General features: G+C 45.7%; 2 protein-coding genes across 2 annotated transcripts; one reads left to right on the top strand and one right to left on the bottom strand.

Moving 5' to 3' along the window:
* Positions 1 to 2,205: 2,205 nt before the first annotated feature.
* Positions 2,206 to 4,824, top strand: LOC125550521 (uncharacterized protein At1g28695-like). Its single transcript, XM_048713538.1, has 3 exons — positions 2,206 to 3,373; positions 3,487 to 3,859; positions 4,129 to 4,824. The coding sequence occupies exons 1-3, from the start codon at positions 3,144 to 3,146 to the stop codon at positions 4,612 to 4,614; spliced, it is 1,089 nt and encodes a 362-aa protein (XP_048569495.1). The 5' UTR covers positions 2,206 to 3,143; the 3' UTR covers positions 4,615 to 4,824.
* A 1,447-nt stretch (positions 4,825 to 6,271) lies between these two features.
* On the bottom strand, positions 6,272 to 8,300 carry LOC125550520 (peptide-N4-(N-acetyl-beta-glucosaminyl)asparagine amidase A-like). Its single transcript, XM_048713537.1, has one exon. The coding sequence runs from the start codon at positions 8,144 to 8,146 to the stop codon at positions 6,434 to 6,436; it is 1,713 nt and encodes a 570-aa protein (XP_048569494.1). The 5' UTR covers positions 8,147 to 8,300; the 3' UTR covers positions 6,272 to 6,433.
* Between the last annotated feature and the right edge of the window lie 9,338 nt (positions 8,301 to 17,638).

The following is a 17,638-nucleotide window of genomic DNA, read 5'->3' as shown; positions in this document are numbered from 1 at the left end:
TTGCCGGCTGGCGGCGGCACCGTTCGTGAGGGGGGCCACACCGCTCTGTACAGAACCGAAAAATAATATATGTATGCTTATTAACACATACGGTATGTAAGTTAAATAATAATAATAAAGAAAACAGTGAAGAAAAAGAAAAAAAAACTATATGTATGCTTATTAACACATAATATATGCTTATTAACATACTATATGCTTATTAACACATACTATATGTATGCTTATTAACACAATCTATATGTATGCTTATTAACACATACTGTATGCTTAATAATAATAATAATAATACTATATGGAAAAAAGAAAAAAAAAGAGAAAAAAACTATGCCGACGGCAGCTGGGGCCAGGGCAGATGGACAGCGCCGCGGATCGATGACGTGTCAGATATGCCGACGGCTGCCGTCGGCATAGGTCCTGGTCGGTGCGCTCTGGATCGGTGACGTGTCACCCGTATTATGCCGACGGCTGCCCGTCACGGCCGTCGGCATAGATTTGACGTCGTTAGCCGGCCGTGATGCCCGTTGTCGGCGGGCCCGTATCTATGCCGACGGCCTATATATGCCGACGGCAGCTGTAGGCGTAGTCTTGGATAAGCCGACGGCTGTTGTGTGCCGACGGCTGCTGTCGGCGTAGACGTGGATAGCCCGACGGCCATTGTATGCCGACGGCCAGGAGCTAGCTGTCGGCATAGCTCGAACTAGGCCGACAGTAGCCGTCGGCATATATTTGGCTGTCGGCTTAGAGCCCTGTTCCGGTAGTGATTCGCCCATGCGTTGCCGCCTGCTTAAACGTTTCTTCTCGCGGGAATCATTTTGGAAATTTAGTACATACTCCGTTATTGAATAGTATGGGGTAGTAGCTGCAACTGTGCAGATCTTTTATTGTTTTTGCCAAGACATTTGTTGGAGCATGGAACACGAGTAGACAGAATGGCAGATCGGCACATGCACATCTTTTGGATAAGCATTATAAAATCGGACACGAGTACCTATCGTAGATCTCAAGCTGTGTTCATTCTTTTAGATAGTTACGTCAAAGCCAATTTAAGCATTTTCAAAGCGGATCCTCAAACTACCTTGTAACCATCCGGGCCGCGAGATCCGGACATGTTCTGCCATTCAACTCGGATCTGTATCAATCATCTGAACGGTCTGGACACGTTTGTTCGCATAAATCCGAGACAAACATGAGTTTTGCGGGAGTTTGGACATCAAACACGCAGGACTCCGACACCTCCGGCCCACCCAAAACCCTACCCAGACCCCTCCTGGATCTCGCGCCTCCATCCTCCTATTTTCTATTTTGCCTTCGCCGCCGCTCCACCAACCTGGCCACCCTGCCACACCACTGTCGGAACTCGACGAGTCAGTCACCTCCATCAGCACATCCGGGCTCCAAGCCACTTCTCATTCGTCGCCGTTCCACACCTCTGCCCCCCCCCCCCCCCCCCCCCCCCCCCCCCCCCCCCCCCCCCGCGGCCTCGTCAGGCACATATTTGGCAACAGGGAGAGACCTCGCACAGGTCAGCACCGGCCCCGCCACCCTACAACTCATCCTGCCCAATCAAGCATTATTATTATTCTGTTTCCTTTGTTGATCAGGCAGAGCCACCTCACTTCTTCATCCTTGCCTTGACCCTTCCTCTACGATGGAGGTGTAGCGACACGTGGTGGAGCAGATCGGACTTCATGATGATATATGACGGCGGCTAGGGTTGGAGGTGAATATGTAGGAGGCCTCATCGGGCCACCTCTGTTGATGTGGCTCCTCCTCGTTTCATCCAAGCGCGGCAGGGGAGCCAAATCCTCTTCCGAAACACTCCTTGTTCGCCAAGGATCGCGTAGGAACAAATCGAGATGAAGTCGGAGCAAAATCGAAAAAGTTATGACCGGTTTACAAATTGTCTAGGGCTAGTATGCGCCGTCTTTAGACACCGGACCTTCAGGAGCATTACTTTTTGGCCGTCATCTCTTTGTACGAACTCCTTTGACGTTTTTTGGATTGTTCGAATCGCCTGAACGACGCCGATCCACCAGTGGCATTGCATCTTCAGATTGAGCTCGTTTAAATATGTCATATTTGATACTCCCAAAATACGAAAGTCTGGTGCCTGAAACTTTTTCGGTTTGACCCCAACTTGGTCCTTTTTTGTGTGAAGTCCACGAACATGCCAATACACCTACAAAGATAACGAAAGAAAAGAAAACTAATAAAAACTTGATAACACTTTTTTATGTGTCAAGTGCATGAACATGCCAATATACCATGCAATGAACTTGGTAAACGAGTAGAGATCGAAAACTATGCATTGTGGACATGAAAATGTGCTAGATGAATTCCCGCAAAAAAATGTGCTAGATGAATATGGTTTTTTTTTCTAGTATGTGGGTTTTCCACGGTGCTTTTGTGCTGATATTTCTACATATCCCGATCATTTACTTTCGGAAATTCTGACCAATGACATTTTTTTCTCTCTCTCTAGGCAACTGATACAGTTTTTTTTTGTGAGAGAGGCAACTGATACATTTTCTTTAGGGAGGCAACTGAGTAGTACAGTTAATCGATCAGATAGAGAAATGGGCGGTAGTGGACATGGTGGGCCGAAACTTCCGGACCTGGTGCGCACGTAAACTAGGCTTTCGGTAATTTTTGTCTAAATAAAAAGGCTTTCGGTCATTTTTCCCATTGGAAATACCGGAAATTTCCTGTATTGGATAGAGTTTTTTTTTGCTGGAAGTATTGGATAGAGGTTTTTTTTTGCGGGGAAGTATTGGATAGAGGTTGGTAAGCCACATGAATTTCCACACTTTTTTGCTGTAAAAAAAACTTCCACACTTTTTTTATGCTGTAAAAAAAACTTCCACACTTTTTTCATAGACAAATGGCGTCAAAAAGAAACTGCACGGTAATCGATCGATGTGCTACGTACGCCATGGATAGTTTGTGTGAGCGAAAACTCAGGCGTCCAGCAGGTTGGTAGGTTTGCTGCAAATTTCTCATGACCCGCGCACGTACCCCATTTACCCGTGCATTTCTCTGCTGATTACAAACAACTGAACTACTCCTAACGAACTCCGTGCCTCCATGAGATACCGCGCGACCGCCCGTCCTCATCCAAGACGCCGCCGTCCTCCGATCCCATGGTGATCGGGCCAAAGAAGGCGAGGAGTTGGACGCAGTTGCCATGCCCACACCGGCTGCTCTGCGTGCCGGAGCACTGCGCATCGGCCCGGTTCGTGGCCGTCGCCGCCGTCTGTCTCCTCGTCGTGGTCGGCACGTACTACGTGCTCTGCTCGCCGGCCGACGCCGACGGCCAGCGGCAAGTAGAATCCTCCGGCTGCAACTACAGAACTACTTACCCGATCGATTCTGGGCCTTTTATGCCAATTGCCAATTGATTGATATTAGTGGAGCCAACTTCAGGCGCAGCAAAGCTTGAAACCCTAACTTTTTGGGGGGTTGTTAAATCCAGGTGCGCGCCTACGGCGGCGATGATCTGGAGGCGGCGCTGCGCGGCGCGGCGGACGCGAACAGGACGCTGATCCTGAGCGTGCTGAACAAGGCGTACGCCGAGGAGGATGGCCTGCTCGACCTTTTCGTGCGGAGCCTGAGGGAAGGGGAGGGAACCGCGCAGCTCCTCAGCCACGTCCTCCTCGTGGCAATGGACCGGCCGGCATACCGCCGGTGCATGAGCCTCGGCGGCATCCGGTGTTACCGGCTCCCGGCGTCGAGGAACGGCACCCAAGACTTGTCGTCGGAGCAGCTCTACATGTCCGACGGGTTTATACGCATGATGTGGCGGCGCATTCGCCTCCTCGGCGACGTCCTCAAGCACGGTTACAGCTTCATATTCACGGTAATTTCGTCGAGCCCTGCCTCTGAAAAGGTCACGTAAACTTAATTCGCGCCCTTATATAATATATAGGCATCCGGTGTGGCCAGGTCTTAGTCGACTAAGATTCAACAAGTCTAAATTAAGTGACATAACATGTAAAAAAAATATTAAAAGTAAAATTTTGCATGAATCTTAGTGTAAGATCTCATGAATATAGCATGAGACTTCATTAAATCTCAAGTATGTCAGACGAAGTGTTCATTTATGTGACACTGCTTATAATTTGCAAGGATTTGGATGTGATGTGGCTGAGGAACCCGTTCCCGAGTCTCAACCGCACCGGGGAGGAAGACCTCCTGATCAGCTCCGACAAGTTCAACGGACGGCCGCGGGACTACCTCAGCAATGAGCTCAACACCGGCTTCTTCTTCGTGGTCGTGAACAACCGGACGGCGGCGCTGTTTGACGAGTGGCACGCAGCCCACGGCGGGTCCGCAGGCTTGAAGGAGCAGGACGTGTTGAATCAGATGAAGCGGCGGCACGTGTTCCGGCGCCTCGGCGTGAGGGCGCGCGTCCCGGACATGGCGCGCTTCAGCGGGTTTTGCCAGGACAGCCGGGACGCCCGGCAGGTGGCCACCGTGCACGCCAACTGTTGCCGGACGATGCGGGCCAAGATCGCTGACTTGAGGGCCATCCTCAGGGCCGCTAGGCGGCTCAACGGGACGACACAGCTGAGGTGGCCGCCGCACTCGCAGTGCGCTAAATCATGGAGATGAGACGATTCGTTGAGAGAAGTAGAAGTGCGTACATATAATTTCCTAATCAGATTTGCTATTTCACGTCTAGATATAAAAAAGTACCATATATACATTTCTAACCATATGATTTAGTCATCAAGATCAGTATTTTTTGCTTCTTTTATTCATTGATCCTTTTCTGTACGCGTTACTGGCAGTGGGCCGCTGTTGATCCATTTGATTTTGTTCCTCGTGTGTGTCTCGTTGGCTGTTGTGGCTACAAGTGAACTTTTTTCAATTTTCTTTTTTGTTTCTTTCTCCTTTTTCTTCTTTTTCCATTTTTATTCCAAATTTGTTGACTTTTAAAGTTCATGATTTGTTTTTTTATTTTTTAAAATTCAAGATTTTTTTCATCGTTGTGGCTATATGTTTTTTTTAAAATTGCAACTCTACCCTCAACTTGCAATTCGGGCCCTACCTTCTTTTGTCATAGTTACAATCCCATTCTCGACTCATAACTGGATTTTAACATTTTTTTTATCTAAGTTGCAAGTCCATCCTTGAATCGCAACTAGGGATCAAAACTTTTTTTGTCCCAATTTTAAGTCCACCTCGATTTGCAACTGAGGCCCAACTTTTCCCCCCTGTTGCAAGTTCACTCTTAACTTGACTGGACGCCTGGCAGGTGGCCACTGTGCACGCTAACTGCCACCGGACGATGCGGGCCAAGGTTGCTGACCTGAGGGCCGTCCTCAGGGCCGCTAGGCGGCTCAACGGGACGGCACACCTGAGGTGGCCGCCGCACTCGGAGTGTGCTAAATCGTGGAGATGAGACGATTGGTCGAGACAAGTAGCTAGAAGCGCGTACATATACCATTTTCCTAATTCTACTACTCCCTTCGTTCCAAATTACTCGTCGTGGTGAACGGAGGGAGTACTAGATTATCACCCTTGACAGTGTGTGCGGTGAGGCAGGAGGATGATAAACCATTGTTGTTATGATATTTTTGAGACAGTGATCGTAATTGCTCCACTCAGGGCAACTCTAAGTGATCCCCTAGAGGAGTAAAACGGCGAAGTAAATTTCAGTGGAGTTATTTTACTCCACTAAATTCTTTTTTTGAATTAAGCAAAATTAGTTTTTTTTGAATGAGTAAAACTAGTGTTTGGAATGAGTAAAACCAATATTTTGAAACAAGTGATTATTTTAAATGAATGAGATATGTTGATGAAATTCAAACTCGTTTAAAATACATCCGATATTAACCTTGTTTAAAGATCATGCCATTAGGAATTCAAATATATAAAAATATTCTAAATTTAAATTAATATTGAAAAGATGTCGACGAATTAATATCTCACTAGAAAATAAAATGCTAGCTTTTGTATGGATAGACCGGTTCCGCACAGGATGACATTTGCATTACTAAGCCCATGTATCACTATTCTCAATTAATGTTGATGAATAGTTTCTACATGTATGGATGGAGTATCTATATCTATACCAATATAAAAAGACCTAAAGGGGCAGATCCAATTAATCTCAGCCATCAATCATGTCAATCCAACAACCTACATTGTTTCAATGTCGAGCGCTCAACACGTTTAGCGTGCAGTTAATTTCATGCCAAATATAGTGCTAATCACATACTAACACGCAAATAATATCCTACTTAATATCCACATGCACTTAATATACTTTCAAATTAGCGTGCATTGCACGTAAACTTTAACTAGTTGTACAAAGAGTGTCAACTAGACCATGCACGGGGTCTCTGGTGCATGGTAGAAAATCCAGTCTTTATTGTCCCCGCAAATAAAAAATCCAGTCTTTATTGATTCTGAAAGTTAAAAGTAACTATGGAAGATTCACCGCCGGTAGCGCGGCCGTGACAGTGCCAACTCCGGCGGATGCCGCCCCCTTCACGCACAGCTCATTGGAGTGGTCCGACACGACGCTGTAGTTGCTGCTGGTCACGTTCCTGAAGTAGCACCCGTCGGTGGCGTTGTACCTGTACGTCTGCCGGACGCCCCATGACTTGCCGCCTCCCTCCTCGTCCTCCACGAGGCTGCTCTGCGTGGTGCGCAGCGACCGGTATGGCGGCGCCGAGGACCACCGGCCGGCGGCCACCGTCGTCTCCTCCAACCCGTGCGTGACGGTTAGACTATTCTGTTGATAGACCCAGCCAAGCGGGAAGTTCCCGTGCGTCTGCGCCGAGTACAGGACACCGCCGGCGCCGTCCGTGGCGACGACGCCGGTGTCCGCAACGATGGTCAGGTCCAGCGTCTCGAAGGTGAGGAGGTAGTCGAGGGCGAACGTCCGCGTGGCGTTGGTCGTTATGTTCCCGTACGATGACTTGACCCACCCGGTGGCGGAGACGAGCCGGTCCGCCGTCGCGTGGTAGTGGGTGTCGACGGGGTCGGCGGACTTGGACGACGTCGTGTTCGTCGGTGGCGCGGCGTAGCTCACGAGGCCCGCCGTCGTCGCCGTGCCCCTGGGGTCCAGCCAGAGATGGAGGTTGGCGTCGATGTACCACACGTCCATGGCGTTGGTGACCGCGAACGCGAACTCGTGCGCCTTGCCGTCCAACAGCTTGCCCAGAAAAGGCGTGAGCTCGATGTCGTACGTCGGGAGGTTGAAGGAGCCGATGGGGGCGATTGGCCTCCATAGGAGGGGGTAGATGCCGCCAGGGTAGATGACGGGGAACGGGCACACGGAGCCGGCGAGGACACCGTCGACACGAGCGGTAACCTCGCGGAACGGGCCGTTCTGGTACCCGGGCTGGTTCTTGTACCATAACTCGTCGTCTTGGTGGGACGAGAAGTAGAGTTCGAGGACCGCGCGGTAGGTGTTGGATGGCAGCGCGACGCTCTTGGACGCAACGTCGGCGGCGCTCTGGATCGGGAACCACAGCCCGCCGTTCAGAGGGAGGGCCCGCGACATCGGGACGATGAGGTCGGCGGGAGCCGTGGCGGGCGTCGGCTTGGTCGTCGGCGTGCGGCGGAGGTAGAGGTGGAGCGTGACGTTGGCATGGTACACGCCGGTGAGCGTGGCGTTGACGTGGTTGCCGAGGTAGACGGCGAAGGTGGAGTTGCCGGCGGCGGCGAGGAGGGACGCGTACCTGGTGACGTCCTTGGAGACGGACCAGACGATGCCGTTGGGAGGCGGCGCGGCGGTGCTGCCGCGGAGGAGCTCGGCGCCGGCGAGCCAGACGCCGAAGATCCTGTCGAGCTGGGGTCCCCGGCAGGCGGCGCGCCACTCGAGCACCGCGAGGGAGATGGCCGAGGCGCGGCCGCCCGCCTTGACGAGGCAGCTTGGCGGGGAGTAGGCGGCGGTGGCAGGGGCCTTGTCGAAGGTGGAGCCGAAGGAGGCGGACAGCAGGAGCGTGGAGCACCGGCGGCCGGAGCTGCCGCGTGCGCGTGGCGGGCGGTCCACCTCGAAGAAGGCGGTCGGCCGCGACGCCGACGCGTGGGCTGGGGATTTGCGCAGGCTCCGGCTCCGAGGTGAGGCGACGGTGGCTGGGATCATCAGACAGAGGAGGAGGGCGAGGCGAACGCATGGCACGGCCATGGTTCTTCAGAACTTGAGATTAGAGCGGAGGCGAGGCAGTCTGCTGCGTTGCTACGTACTGAGCGCGCCAGGGCGGCTTAAAACTAGGAGGAGGATAAGGCCATTGAAAGGACGGAACAGTGTGGTGTTTCTCACTCTTTGGATCTCATCAGAAATGGTTCATGCTTCTTGGACAGATAAGGTCTCTTTGGATCTCATCAGAAAGGAACAGTGTGGTTGGGTACAGGACGAGCGTGCTACGTACTATGCCAACTGCCAAGGACTGACGAGATGGTCTCCGATTCCGCCGTTCCGGCCGGCGCATGCATGCATGCAGGTCAGGTCGGCTTTGCATTACAGGATACTCCCTCTTTACTACTTTAGATTACTACTCTAGTGATCTAAACACTCTTATATTAGTTTACGGAGGAAGTACTTATCAGGGCAGATAAGAATCAGCGAGTCAACCACAAGGATACAGCTTGCTCCATTTCGATCTGCAAATTGCATTGACCGGAAGTCCAGTTTGGCGTGAATGCACTAGCACGGAGCACGTAATCGATGTGCGTCGCCCCCCACCGCGCACGGGGCCACCCAAATTATCCAACTCGTCAATCACACTCGTCAGCTCATGGGCATGGCCTGACTTTACCACAAAAAATTACTCGAATAACTAGTCCAAAAACTTGTAGTACATCATATGTTTTCATAAGTTTTCTAGAATGTTTGTATAAGTTGTGCTTTAAAAGTCTTTTTTAGAACATGCCTTGTAAAGCACTATGTGATAAGAAAAAAAACAGCATACAACACAACATTGATAGAAACTAGTCATAAGGGCCAAAGAGATTGTTCTAGTTCCTTTTAAACCTTTTAAACCTTGAACAATGTACCATTTGCCAACACTATTTTCTGAATGTGAGATATAGATCATCATGGGCTATTGCCAATGTCCTCTTTTGCTTGTTCAATTTTGTCGGCGATAATTCGTCTCGCGAAGAGTTTTGTTTAGCCTGTAGTAGGCTCATTGTGGGTCTCAGTAGTAGCGACGTTGAAGAATAAGTTATTAACACACGGCAGACTTTTGGTGTTGGAGTTGATGGTGCTGCTTCAGGCGCAAAGGCTAAAATCCGAGCTTCGTCAGATCCTGATCGCACGGCTGTGTTTGTTCCCGCGAGCGACGTTCTCTTTCCCGCGGTTGCCAGGATTCGAACTCTGGTCGCTGTAGCTATAGGAGCATCTCGCTGACCAACTGAGCTACTTTGCTATTGTTGTTCTGTACATCAAGTTTAACAATTTGACCTTATCTTTCTACTGCACTAACAAGCATATCTCTGTTTTTTTCTCTCATGCCCTGTAGTAGGCTCATCGTGGGTCTCAGTAGTAGCGACGTCGAAGAATAAGTTCTTAACACACGGCAGACTTTTGGTGTTGGAGTTGGTGGTGCTACTTCAGGAGCAAAGGCCTACGTCTAATTTGCTTTCTCTTTCCATATATGTATATATACTGATCCGTTTCCTCTTTCCATTATACCATATATACATATATGCACTAGGCTTTTCCAATAATGTAAGGAAGTGACTAGCGACAAATCCGCACGATCGTACAACCGCATCCCTCCCGCGCGTGACCCACTTCGGCAGAGCCACCCACGACCCAACCTTCTTTCGCGAGGCCCACCACGTGCAACGCATGAGGCCCAAGACAGAGAACACATCCTCTTTGGGGAAATACCGACGTAGCTTCAAGCGACATCAGATGTTAACCATAGAATTGCATCACATTATCACCCTCAGTCTAGTGGTCAAGTTGAACGTAGCAATAGAGAAATAAAATTAATTTTGCAAAAGACTGTCAATAGGCCCAGGAAGAATTGGTCTAAGAAATTAGATGATGCACTTTGGGCTTATAGAACAACATATAAAAATCCTATGGGTATGTCTCCTTATAAAATGGTTTATGGAAAAGCTTGTCATTTGCCTCTTGAGTTAGAACATAAAGCATATTGGGCCATCAAAGAGCTCAATTATGATTTCAAACTTGCTGGTGAAAAAAGGCTATTTGATATTAGATCATTAGATGAATGGACAACACAAGCTTATGAAAATGCAAAATTATTCAAAGAAAAAGTTAAAGATGGCATGAAAAAAGAATCCAAAAACCCGAGTTTAAAGTAGGAGAATATGTTCTTTTGTACAACTCTCGTTTCAGATTCTTTGCAGGAAAACTCCTCTAAAAATGGGAAGGCCCCTACATTATCGAGGAGGTTTATCGGTCTGGAGCCATCAAAATAAATAATTTCGAAGGTACTAACCCGAAGGTTGTCAATGGGCAACGTATAAAGCATTATATCTCGGGTACGCCCATTAATATTGAAAGTAATGTTATCCAAACTTTGACACCGGAAGAACACATAAAAGAGTCCTTTTGGAATAGTCCAGAATCGTGAAAATAAGGAGGTACATGATACGATAAGTAAACGGACTCTGAAAAAATCTGCCAAAAATATTTTTTTATCAGTTTTGGAATATTTAGAAAATTAGGAAATAAATAAACTTTCAGGAAGCGTCCCCTGGTGGGCACAAGACACCAGGGCGTGCCAGGCTTGCCTGGCGCGCCCAGGTGGGTTGTACCCACCTGGGACACTTTCCGTACTCCGTTTTTCTTCCGTTTTCTTGTCTTCCAAGATAAAAAAAATCTATATATACTTCCCGAACCTGTTGATCACCGTATCGCGGAGAAATGCTCTGTTCTCTTTTCTTGCTGTTTCTCTGCCAGATCCCATCTACCATGGCCACCTCGAGCTCCTCCAAGGACAATTTCTTCAAGAACGTCATCAATCCGTACTTGCGGGAGGTGGTGCAGCACCCTCAGACCATCTAGATGCATGAGGGGGCGCTTCACCTTCGTGATGTGCCATGTCCCAAGGGGACGAGAACCGTGGAGGCCAGACTCGAAGCTATGGAGCAAGATGTCTTCTGGTGCAAGGGGATGGTGGGGCGTGGGCTCAATGCCAATCACCTCATGATCACGGACCTCTGTCGTGATCTCATGGTGGATGGCAAGCCCATGAAGGACATCGTCTTCACCCTCAACGAGCAACTCAACTTCCTCCAAAGCCAGATCTATGATCTCCAAAACCAAGCCTTGGAATATGAGGCGAGGTTTAAAGGTATGAGTTTGGCTGCTAGTTGCAAGACCCGTGAGACTCACTCCTCCTCTCACGATGGCGGGCTACTGCCATGGAAATCCGAGGACAAGATCTCTTCACCATCATCTTCATCTTCACCACCAAAGGAGAACTGAGTATCAGGTATGGACACTCCCCTTGGCTTCCACCAAGCTTGGCGTTCCTTTCTTCTTTGAGAGCTGCTTAGTGATCTATCCTTGTAATCGTGTGCAAGTTATATAATAAAGTTTAGTTTGAGTTTTTTCTTTCTTGTTGCAAATAAAAATAAAAAGAGAAAGGAATTAAAATAAAGAAAGGAAATAAATGAAGAAAAGATCATATACTAATCTTATGGTAGTCGATGACACCACATAAGCATAAGTATAAGTAGAAAATTTTATTAGAGATTGACAAACATATCATTAGTCAATGATGCAACTCATGAAAGAATTAATAAGGGAAGAGAAGATTCACATATAAATATACTATCCTAGAAATCTTTTGTGATTGTGAGCCCTCATCAAAATATTATATGCCAAAATTGTTGACGTTGGACAAGGAAGACAACTTAATGGTTTATGTTTGTTTATATTCACATAGAACTCATATTGTCATGGATCCTTTAACATGTGGTGCTTGCCCATATCTTTGCTAGCCAAAAATTCCGCACTAAGTAGAGATACTACTTGTGCATCCAAAAACCCTTAAACCCAAATCTTATTTTTAAGTGTCCACCATACCTACCTAGGGATTGAGCAAGATCCCTCAAGTTAGTTGCCATTGGTGCAAAAAGACAATAAAAATTGCTTCTAAAAGTGTGAGATCATTTAGTGTAAGATAAAATTGAGCGTTGCACGAACTTATGATGGTGAAGAATAAAATCGACAGATTGCATAATAAAGGTCGCTATCACAAAGGGACAATGCAACGTGACGTTCTTTTGCACTAACGGGTTGAGCATACAAACAAATATAGATAGCATGACAACCTCAGCTTCCCTCTGCGAAGGGCCTATCTTTTACTTTTATGTATTTACTTTTATGCAAAGAGTCAAATTTTTCCTTTTATTCCTTTTTATTTTTATCCTTTGGCAAGCATCACGTGGTGAGGAAAGATCTAGGCACATATGTCCAGTTGAATATAGATAGCATGAGTTATTATTGTTAACATCATCCTTGAGGTGAATACGTTGGGAGGCGAAACTATAAACCCCTATCTTTCTATGTGTCCGGTTGAAATGTTTTGCTCATGTGTACAAGGTGAGTGTTAGCAATCATAGCAGACTGTATGATGGTTGAGTATGTGGACTTTCCTAAAGGCTCCGATACGTGACCCTAAAAAGATGATGAATTATAGTTGCAAAGTTGACTGAGAACATAGTTTGTTGGTTTCTAATAGAGTTTTTGCTTTATACTTCAGTTGTGTGATGAATTGTCACTTATTCATGAGAAGTCTATGATAAAAGTCCTATGATAAAAGTTTTATGTTTAATTTTGTTGCTGCTATAATAATCTACATGATGCTTCTATGTTCCTATTTTGTTTTTATCGAAACCTCTCCCTCAAAGCATGTGGACATATTTTTCGATTTCGGTTTTTGCTTGAGGACAAGCGAGGTCTAAGCTTGGGGGAGTTGATACGTCCATTTTGCATCATGTTTTCTTACTGTTATTTTTAATATTTTTATCCATAATAATGCTTTTTGGGGTAATTTTAATGCCTTTTCTCTCATAATATGCAAGGTATACACAAAGAGGGAGAATTCCGGCAACTAGAAATCTGAACCTAGAAAAGCTACTTCGTCGAGTGGAATAAGAAATGCGTCCGCAACCACACTAGACGAGCGAAAATCAGTCTTGGCTGCACTAGAAAGGATGGCATGTATGCAGCAAATAATCGTGAGCTTTCCAATCTTTAACTCAAAAGGCATCCCAATCTTTAACTCAAAAAGGTTTAGATGCACTTTATGTTACTATGTTCCACAAAACCAGCAGAGGGAACAGTTCTTCTTACGTTGTCGGAATCAAGCCGACCCTCGGCCTCACAAGCCGCACCGGCATTATCATCATCATATCTCCAACGGTGGACACAATTGGGCAAAACTGATGCCGACTAAATGTTTACACTAGCTAAGCAGGGTGGTGTGATTTTATTGCTAGATTTAATACAAACAACATTACAGTGTGCATAAATTGCTTTACTGGATTCAATTATTTCAAGTAATCTAGCAGTTAGATAGTTGCAACATGACCATGTTTTTATCCTACGCTTTACATGAAATATTTCAAGTAACCAACGTAGATTAATGATTAGATGCTAGTCTGCTAATGGTTTCTTATACACACGCATGCATTTCTCCTAGGGCCGTGCTACTGAAATAAACATAAATGGTAGCACGAACTAGAGAAAAATACTAGTATAACATATTTGTGCTGGAAATCACAGATAAAGTTGTAGAATTTGTCAGATTGATGACCCAGGAGAACACTAAATTAACCACAAGCACTCTTGTACGCCCTGTGGCTAAACAAGCACTAGGTAGGCAGGCAGCGTCAACTGAGTTAGTGGTGTCGTGCAGCATAGCTGTGATGGAGAAGTAGCACATGGTGAGCTTGGTGAGGCACTTGAGGCCGACATCTCGATGAGTATGGAGCAGGCGGAGGGCCTGGGCGGATTCTCGTTGTTGCCCCGCGACTTGGTGTCGGCATCTCATCTCTGCCATCAGAAAACCCATTAGATGGACCGCGTGGCGCCATGATACGTCTCCGTCGTATCTACTTTTCCAAACACTTTTGCCCTTGTTTTGGACTCTAACTTGTATGATTTGAATGGAACTAACCTGGACCGACGCTGTTTTCAGCAGAATTGCCATGGTGTTGTTTTATGTGCAGAAAACAAATATTCTCGGAATGACCTGAAACTCCATGGAACATCTTAGAGAAAACAATAAAAAATCCTCGACAAAGATGAAGACCAGGGGGCCCACACCCTTTTCACGAGGGTGGGCCCCCCTAGGGCACGCCTCCCTACCTCGTGGGCCCCCTGGAAACCCTCCGACGCCAACTCCAACTCTATATATTTGCTTTCGGAGAGAAAAAAACAGAGAGAAGAAATCATCGCGTTTTACGATACGGAGCCGCCGCCAAGACCTAAAACCTCTCAGGAGGGCTGCTCTGGAGTCCGTTCGGGACTCCGGAGAGGGGGATTCGTCGCCGTCGTCATCATCAACCATCCTCCATCACCAATTTCATGATGCTCACCACCGTGCGTGAGTAATTACATCATAGGCTTGCTGGACAGTGATGGGTTGGATGAGATTTATCATGTAATCGAGTTAGTTTTGTTAGGGTTTGATCCCTAGTATCCATTATGTTCTGAGATTGATGTTGCTATGACTTTGCTATGCTTAATGCTTGTCACTAGGGCCCGAGTGCCATGATTTCAGATCTAAACCTATTATGTTTTCATGATTATATGTGAGTTCTTGATCCTGTCTTGCAAGTCTATAGTCACCTACTATGTGTTATGATCCGGCAACCTCGAAGTGACAATAATCGGGACCACTCCCGGTGATGACCATAGTTTAAGGAGTTCATGTATTCACTATGTGCTAATGCTTTGTTCTGGTTCTCTATTAAAAGGAGGCCTTAATATCCCTTAGTTTCCAATAGGACCCCGCTGCCACGGGAGGGTAGGACAAAAGATGTCATGCAAGTTCTTTTCCATAAGCACGTATGACTATATACGGAATACATGCCTACATTGCATTGATGAATTGGAGCTAGTTCTGTGTCACCCTATGTTATGACTGTTACATGATGAACCGCATCCGGCATAATTATCCATCACTGATCCGGTGCCTACGAGTTTTTCATATACTGGTTCTCGCTTATTTACTTTCCCGCTGCAACTGTTACGATCACTACAAAATACCAAAAACATTACTTTTGCTGTCTTTACTTTTGTTGCTGCTACCACCACTGTCATATTACTTTGCTACTAAACACTTTGCTGCAGATACTAAGTTTCTAGGTGTGGTTGAATTGACAACTCAACTGCTAATACCTGATAATATTCTTTGGCTCCCCATGTGTCGAATCAATAAATTTGGGTTGAATACTCTACCCTCGAAAGCTGTTGCGATCCCCTATACTTGTGGGTTATCAAGACTAATTTCTGGCGCCGTTGCCGGGGAGCATAGCTCTATTCTTTGAGTCACTTGGGATTTATATCTGCTGGACACTATGAAGAACTTGAGAGATCCAAAAACCAAGATCTATCCCTCAACTATGAGGGGAGGTAAGGAACTGCCATCTAGCTCTGCACTTGATTCACCTTCTGTTATGAGTAAGTTTGCGACACCTACACCTGCTTTTGCTATTCGTTCTGATATGTCACATGTTATTGATGATGCCACTTCTGCTATGCATGATACTTATGATGAAACTGCTTCTATGCCTGATACTACTGTGCCCCTTGGTGAATTTCTTGATGAACAAATTGCTAGGCTAGAGAAAAATAAATTATTGAATCTGAATACGATGATGATAGTGATGATGAAAATATGCCTGTTATTCCTGAGGGCTATCTTTTTGATATGGAATCTTCTGCCGCTATTTTAGCTTGCCGAGATAGATATGAGCTTAAGAGGTTATTAATTAAATTGAACAAAGAATCACTTAGATATAAAATGAGGCCCAACCCTGCTTTTGCTACTTCACCTATATGTGTTCCTGATAAGGATTATGAATTCTATGTTGATCCTGATATAATTACTTTGGTTGAATCTGATCCGTTTTATGGCTATGAATCTGAAACTATTGTGGCACATCTTACTAAGTTAAATGATATAGCTGCCCTGTTCACTAATGATGAGAGATCACGTTACTTTTATATACTCAAAATATTTCCGTTCTCATTAAAGGGTGATGCTAAGATATGGTTTAATTCTCTTGATCCTGGTTGTGTGAGTAGTCCCCAGGATATGATTTATTACTTCTCTGCTAAATATTTCCCTGCTCATAAGAAACAAGCTGCTTTGAGGGAAATATACAACTTCGTGCAAATTAAAGAAGAGAGTCTCCCACAAGCTTGGGGGAGGCTTCTCAAGTTACTTAATGCTTTGCCTGATCATCCTCTTAAGAAACCTGAAATACTTGATATCTTTTATAATTGACTAACCGATGCTTCCAGAGATTACCTGGATAGTTGTGCTGGTTCTCTTTTCAGGGAAAGAACATCGGATGAAGCTGAAATCTTATTGAATAATATGTTGACAAATGAAAATAATTGGGCACCTCCTAAGCCAGCTCCTGAGCCAACTCCTGCTCCAATTACTGAGCCTATTCTTAAACCAACTCCGAAGAAGAGAGGTATTCTATTTCTCAGTCCCAAAGATATGCAAGAGGCAAATAAATCTATGAAAGAAAAAGGTATTAAAGCTGAAGACGTTAAGAATTTACCTCCTATTGAAGAAATACATGGTCTTATTATACCTCCTGTTGAAGAAACTTATGATCTTAATTCTTTATTTACTGAAGAACCCCCTGATCCCGACATCCCGACACAGGTAGTAAAGGTAAATTCTCTCTATAGATATGATAAAGCTGAAGTCCCTCCTACTAAAATTGCTAGTCAGTGCTTGGATGAGTTTGATAACTTTATGTTTAAGCAAGACGACTTCAATGCTTATTTCGGTAGACAATTAAAAGAAAATGCTTATATGATTAGACGCTTGGGTGATTATATGGCTGATATTAAAGGTGAACTTAAACTTGTTAGCAAACATGCTTCTATGGTCACCACTCAAGTAGAACAAGTACTTAAGGCTCAAAAAGAAGTGCTTGATGAAATGAATAGTAAGAAAAATGATTATGCTGTTAGAGTGGCTACTAGAACTGGTAGAATGACTCAGGAACCTTTGTATCCTAAAGGCCACCCTAAGAGAATCGAGCAAGATTCTCAGAGAAATAATATAGATGTTCCTAGTTCTTCTAAAAAGAAGAAGAAGAAAAATGATAGAACTGTGCAAACTTCTAGTGAACCTATTGCTGAACCACCTGATAATCCAAATGATATTTCTATGTCTGATGCTGAAACACAATCTGGTAATGAACATGAACCTATTAAAAATATTAATGATGATGTTCATGATGATGCTCAACCTAGTAATGATAATGATGTAGAAATTGAACCTGCTGTTGATCTTGATAACCCACAATCAAAGAATCAACGTTATGATAAAAGAGACTTTGTTGCTAGGAAACATGGTAAAGAAAGGGAACCTTGGGTTCAGAAACCCATGCCTTTTCCTCCGGAACCATCCAAGAAAAAGGATGATGAGGATTT

Source organism: Triticum urartu, chromosome 4 (genome assembly GCF_003073215.2).
Source record: "Triticum urartu cultivar G1812 chromosome 4, Tu2.1, whole genome shotgun sequence".
NCBI lineage: Eukaryota > Viridiplantae > Streptophyta > Magnoliopsida > Poales > Poaceae > Triticum > Triticum urartu.
The sequence above is the reverse complement of the archived record's forward strand: the minus strand, read 5'-3'. Positions and strand labels throughout refer to the sequence as shown.

What these genes read in the sequence shown, in the direction of transcription:
- LOC125550521 (XM_048713538.1), top strand. Translation starts at nt 3,144, where the DNA reads ATGGTGATCGGGCCAAAGAAGGCGAGGAGTTGGACGCAGTTGCCATGC. An exon ending in ACTACTTACCCGATCGATTC is followed by an intron (nt 3,374 to 3,486) that starts TGGGCCTTTTAT and finishes GGTGCGCGCCTA; the next exon opens with CGGCGGCGATGATCTGGAGG. An exon ending in GTTACAGCTTCATATTCACG is followed by an intron (nt 3,860 to 4,128) that starts GTAATTTCGTCG and finishes ATAATTTGCAAG; the next exon opens with GATTTGGATGTGATGTGGCT.
- LOC125550520 (XM_048713537.1), bottom strand. Translation starts at nt 8,146, where the DNA reads ATGGCCGTGCCATGCGTTCGCCTCGCCCTCCTCCTCTGTCTGATGATC.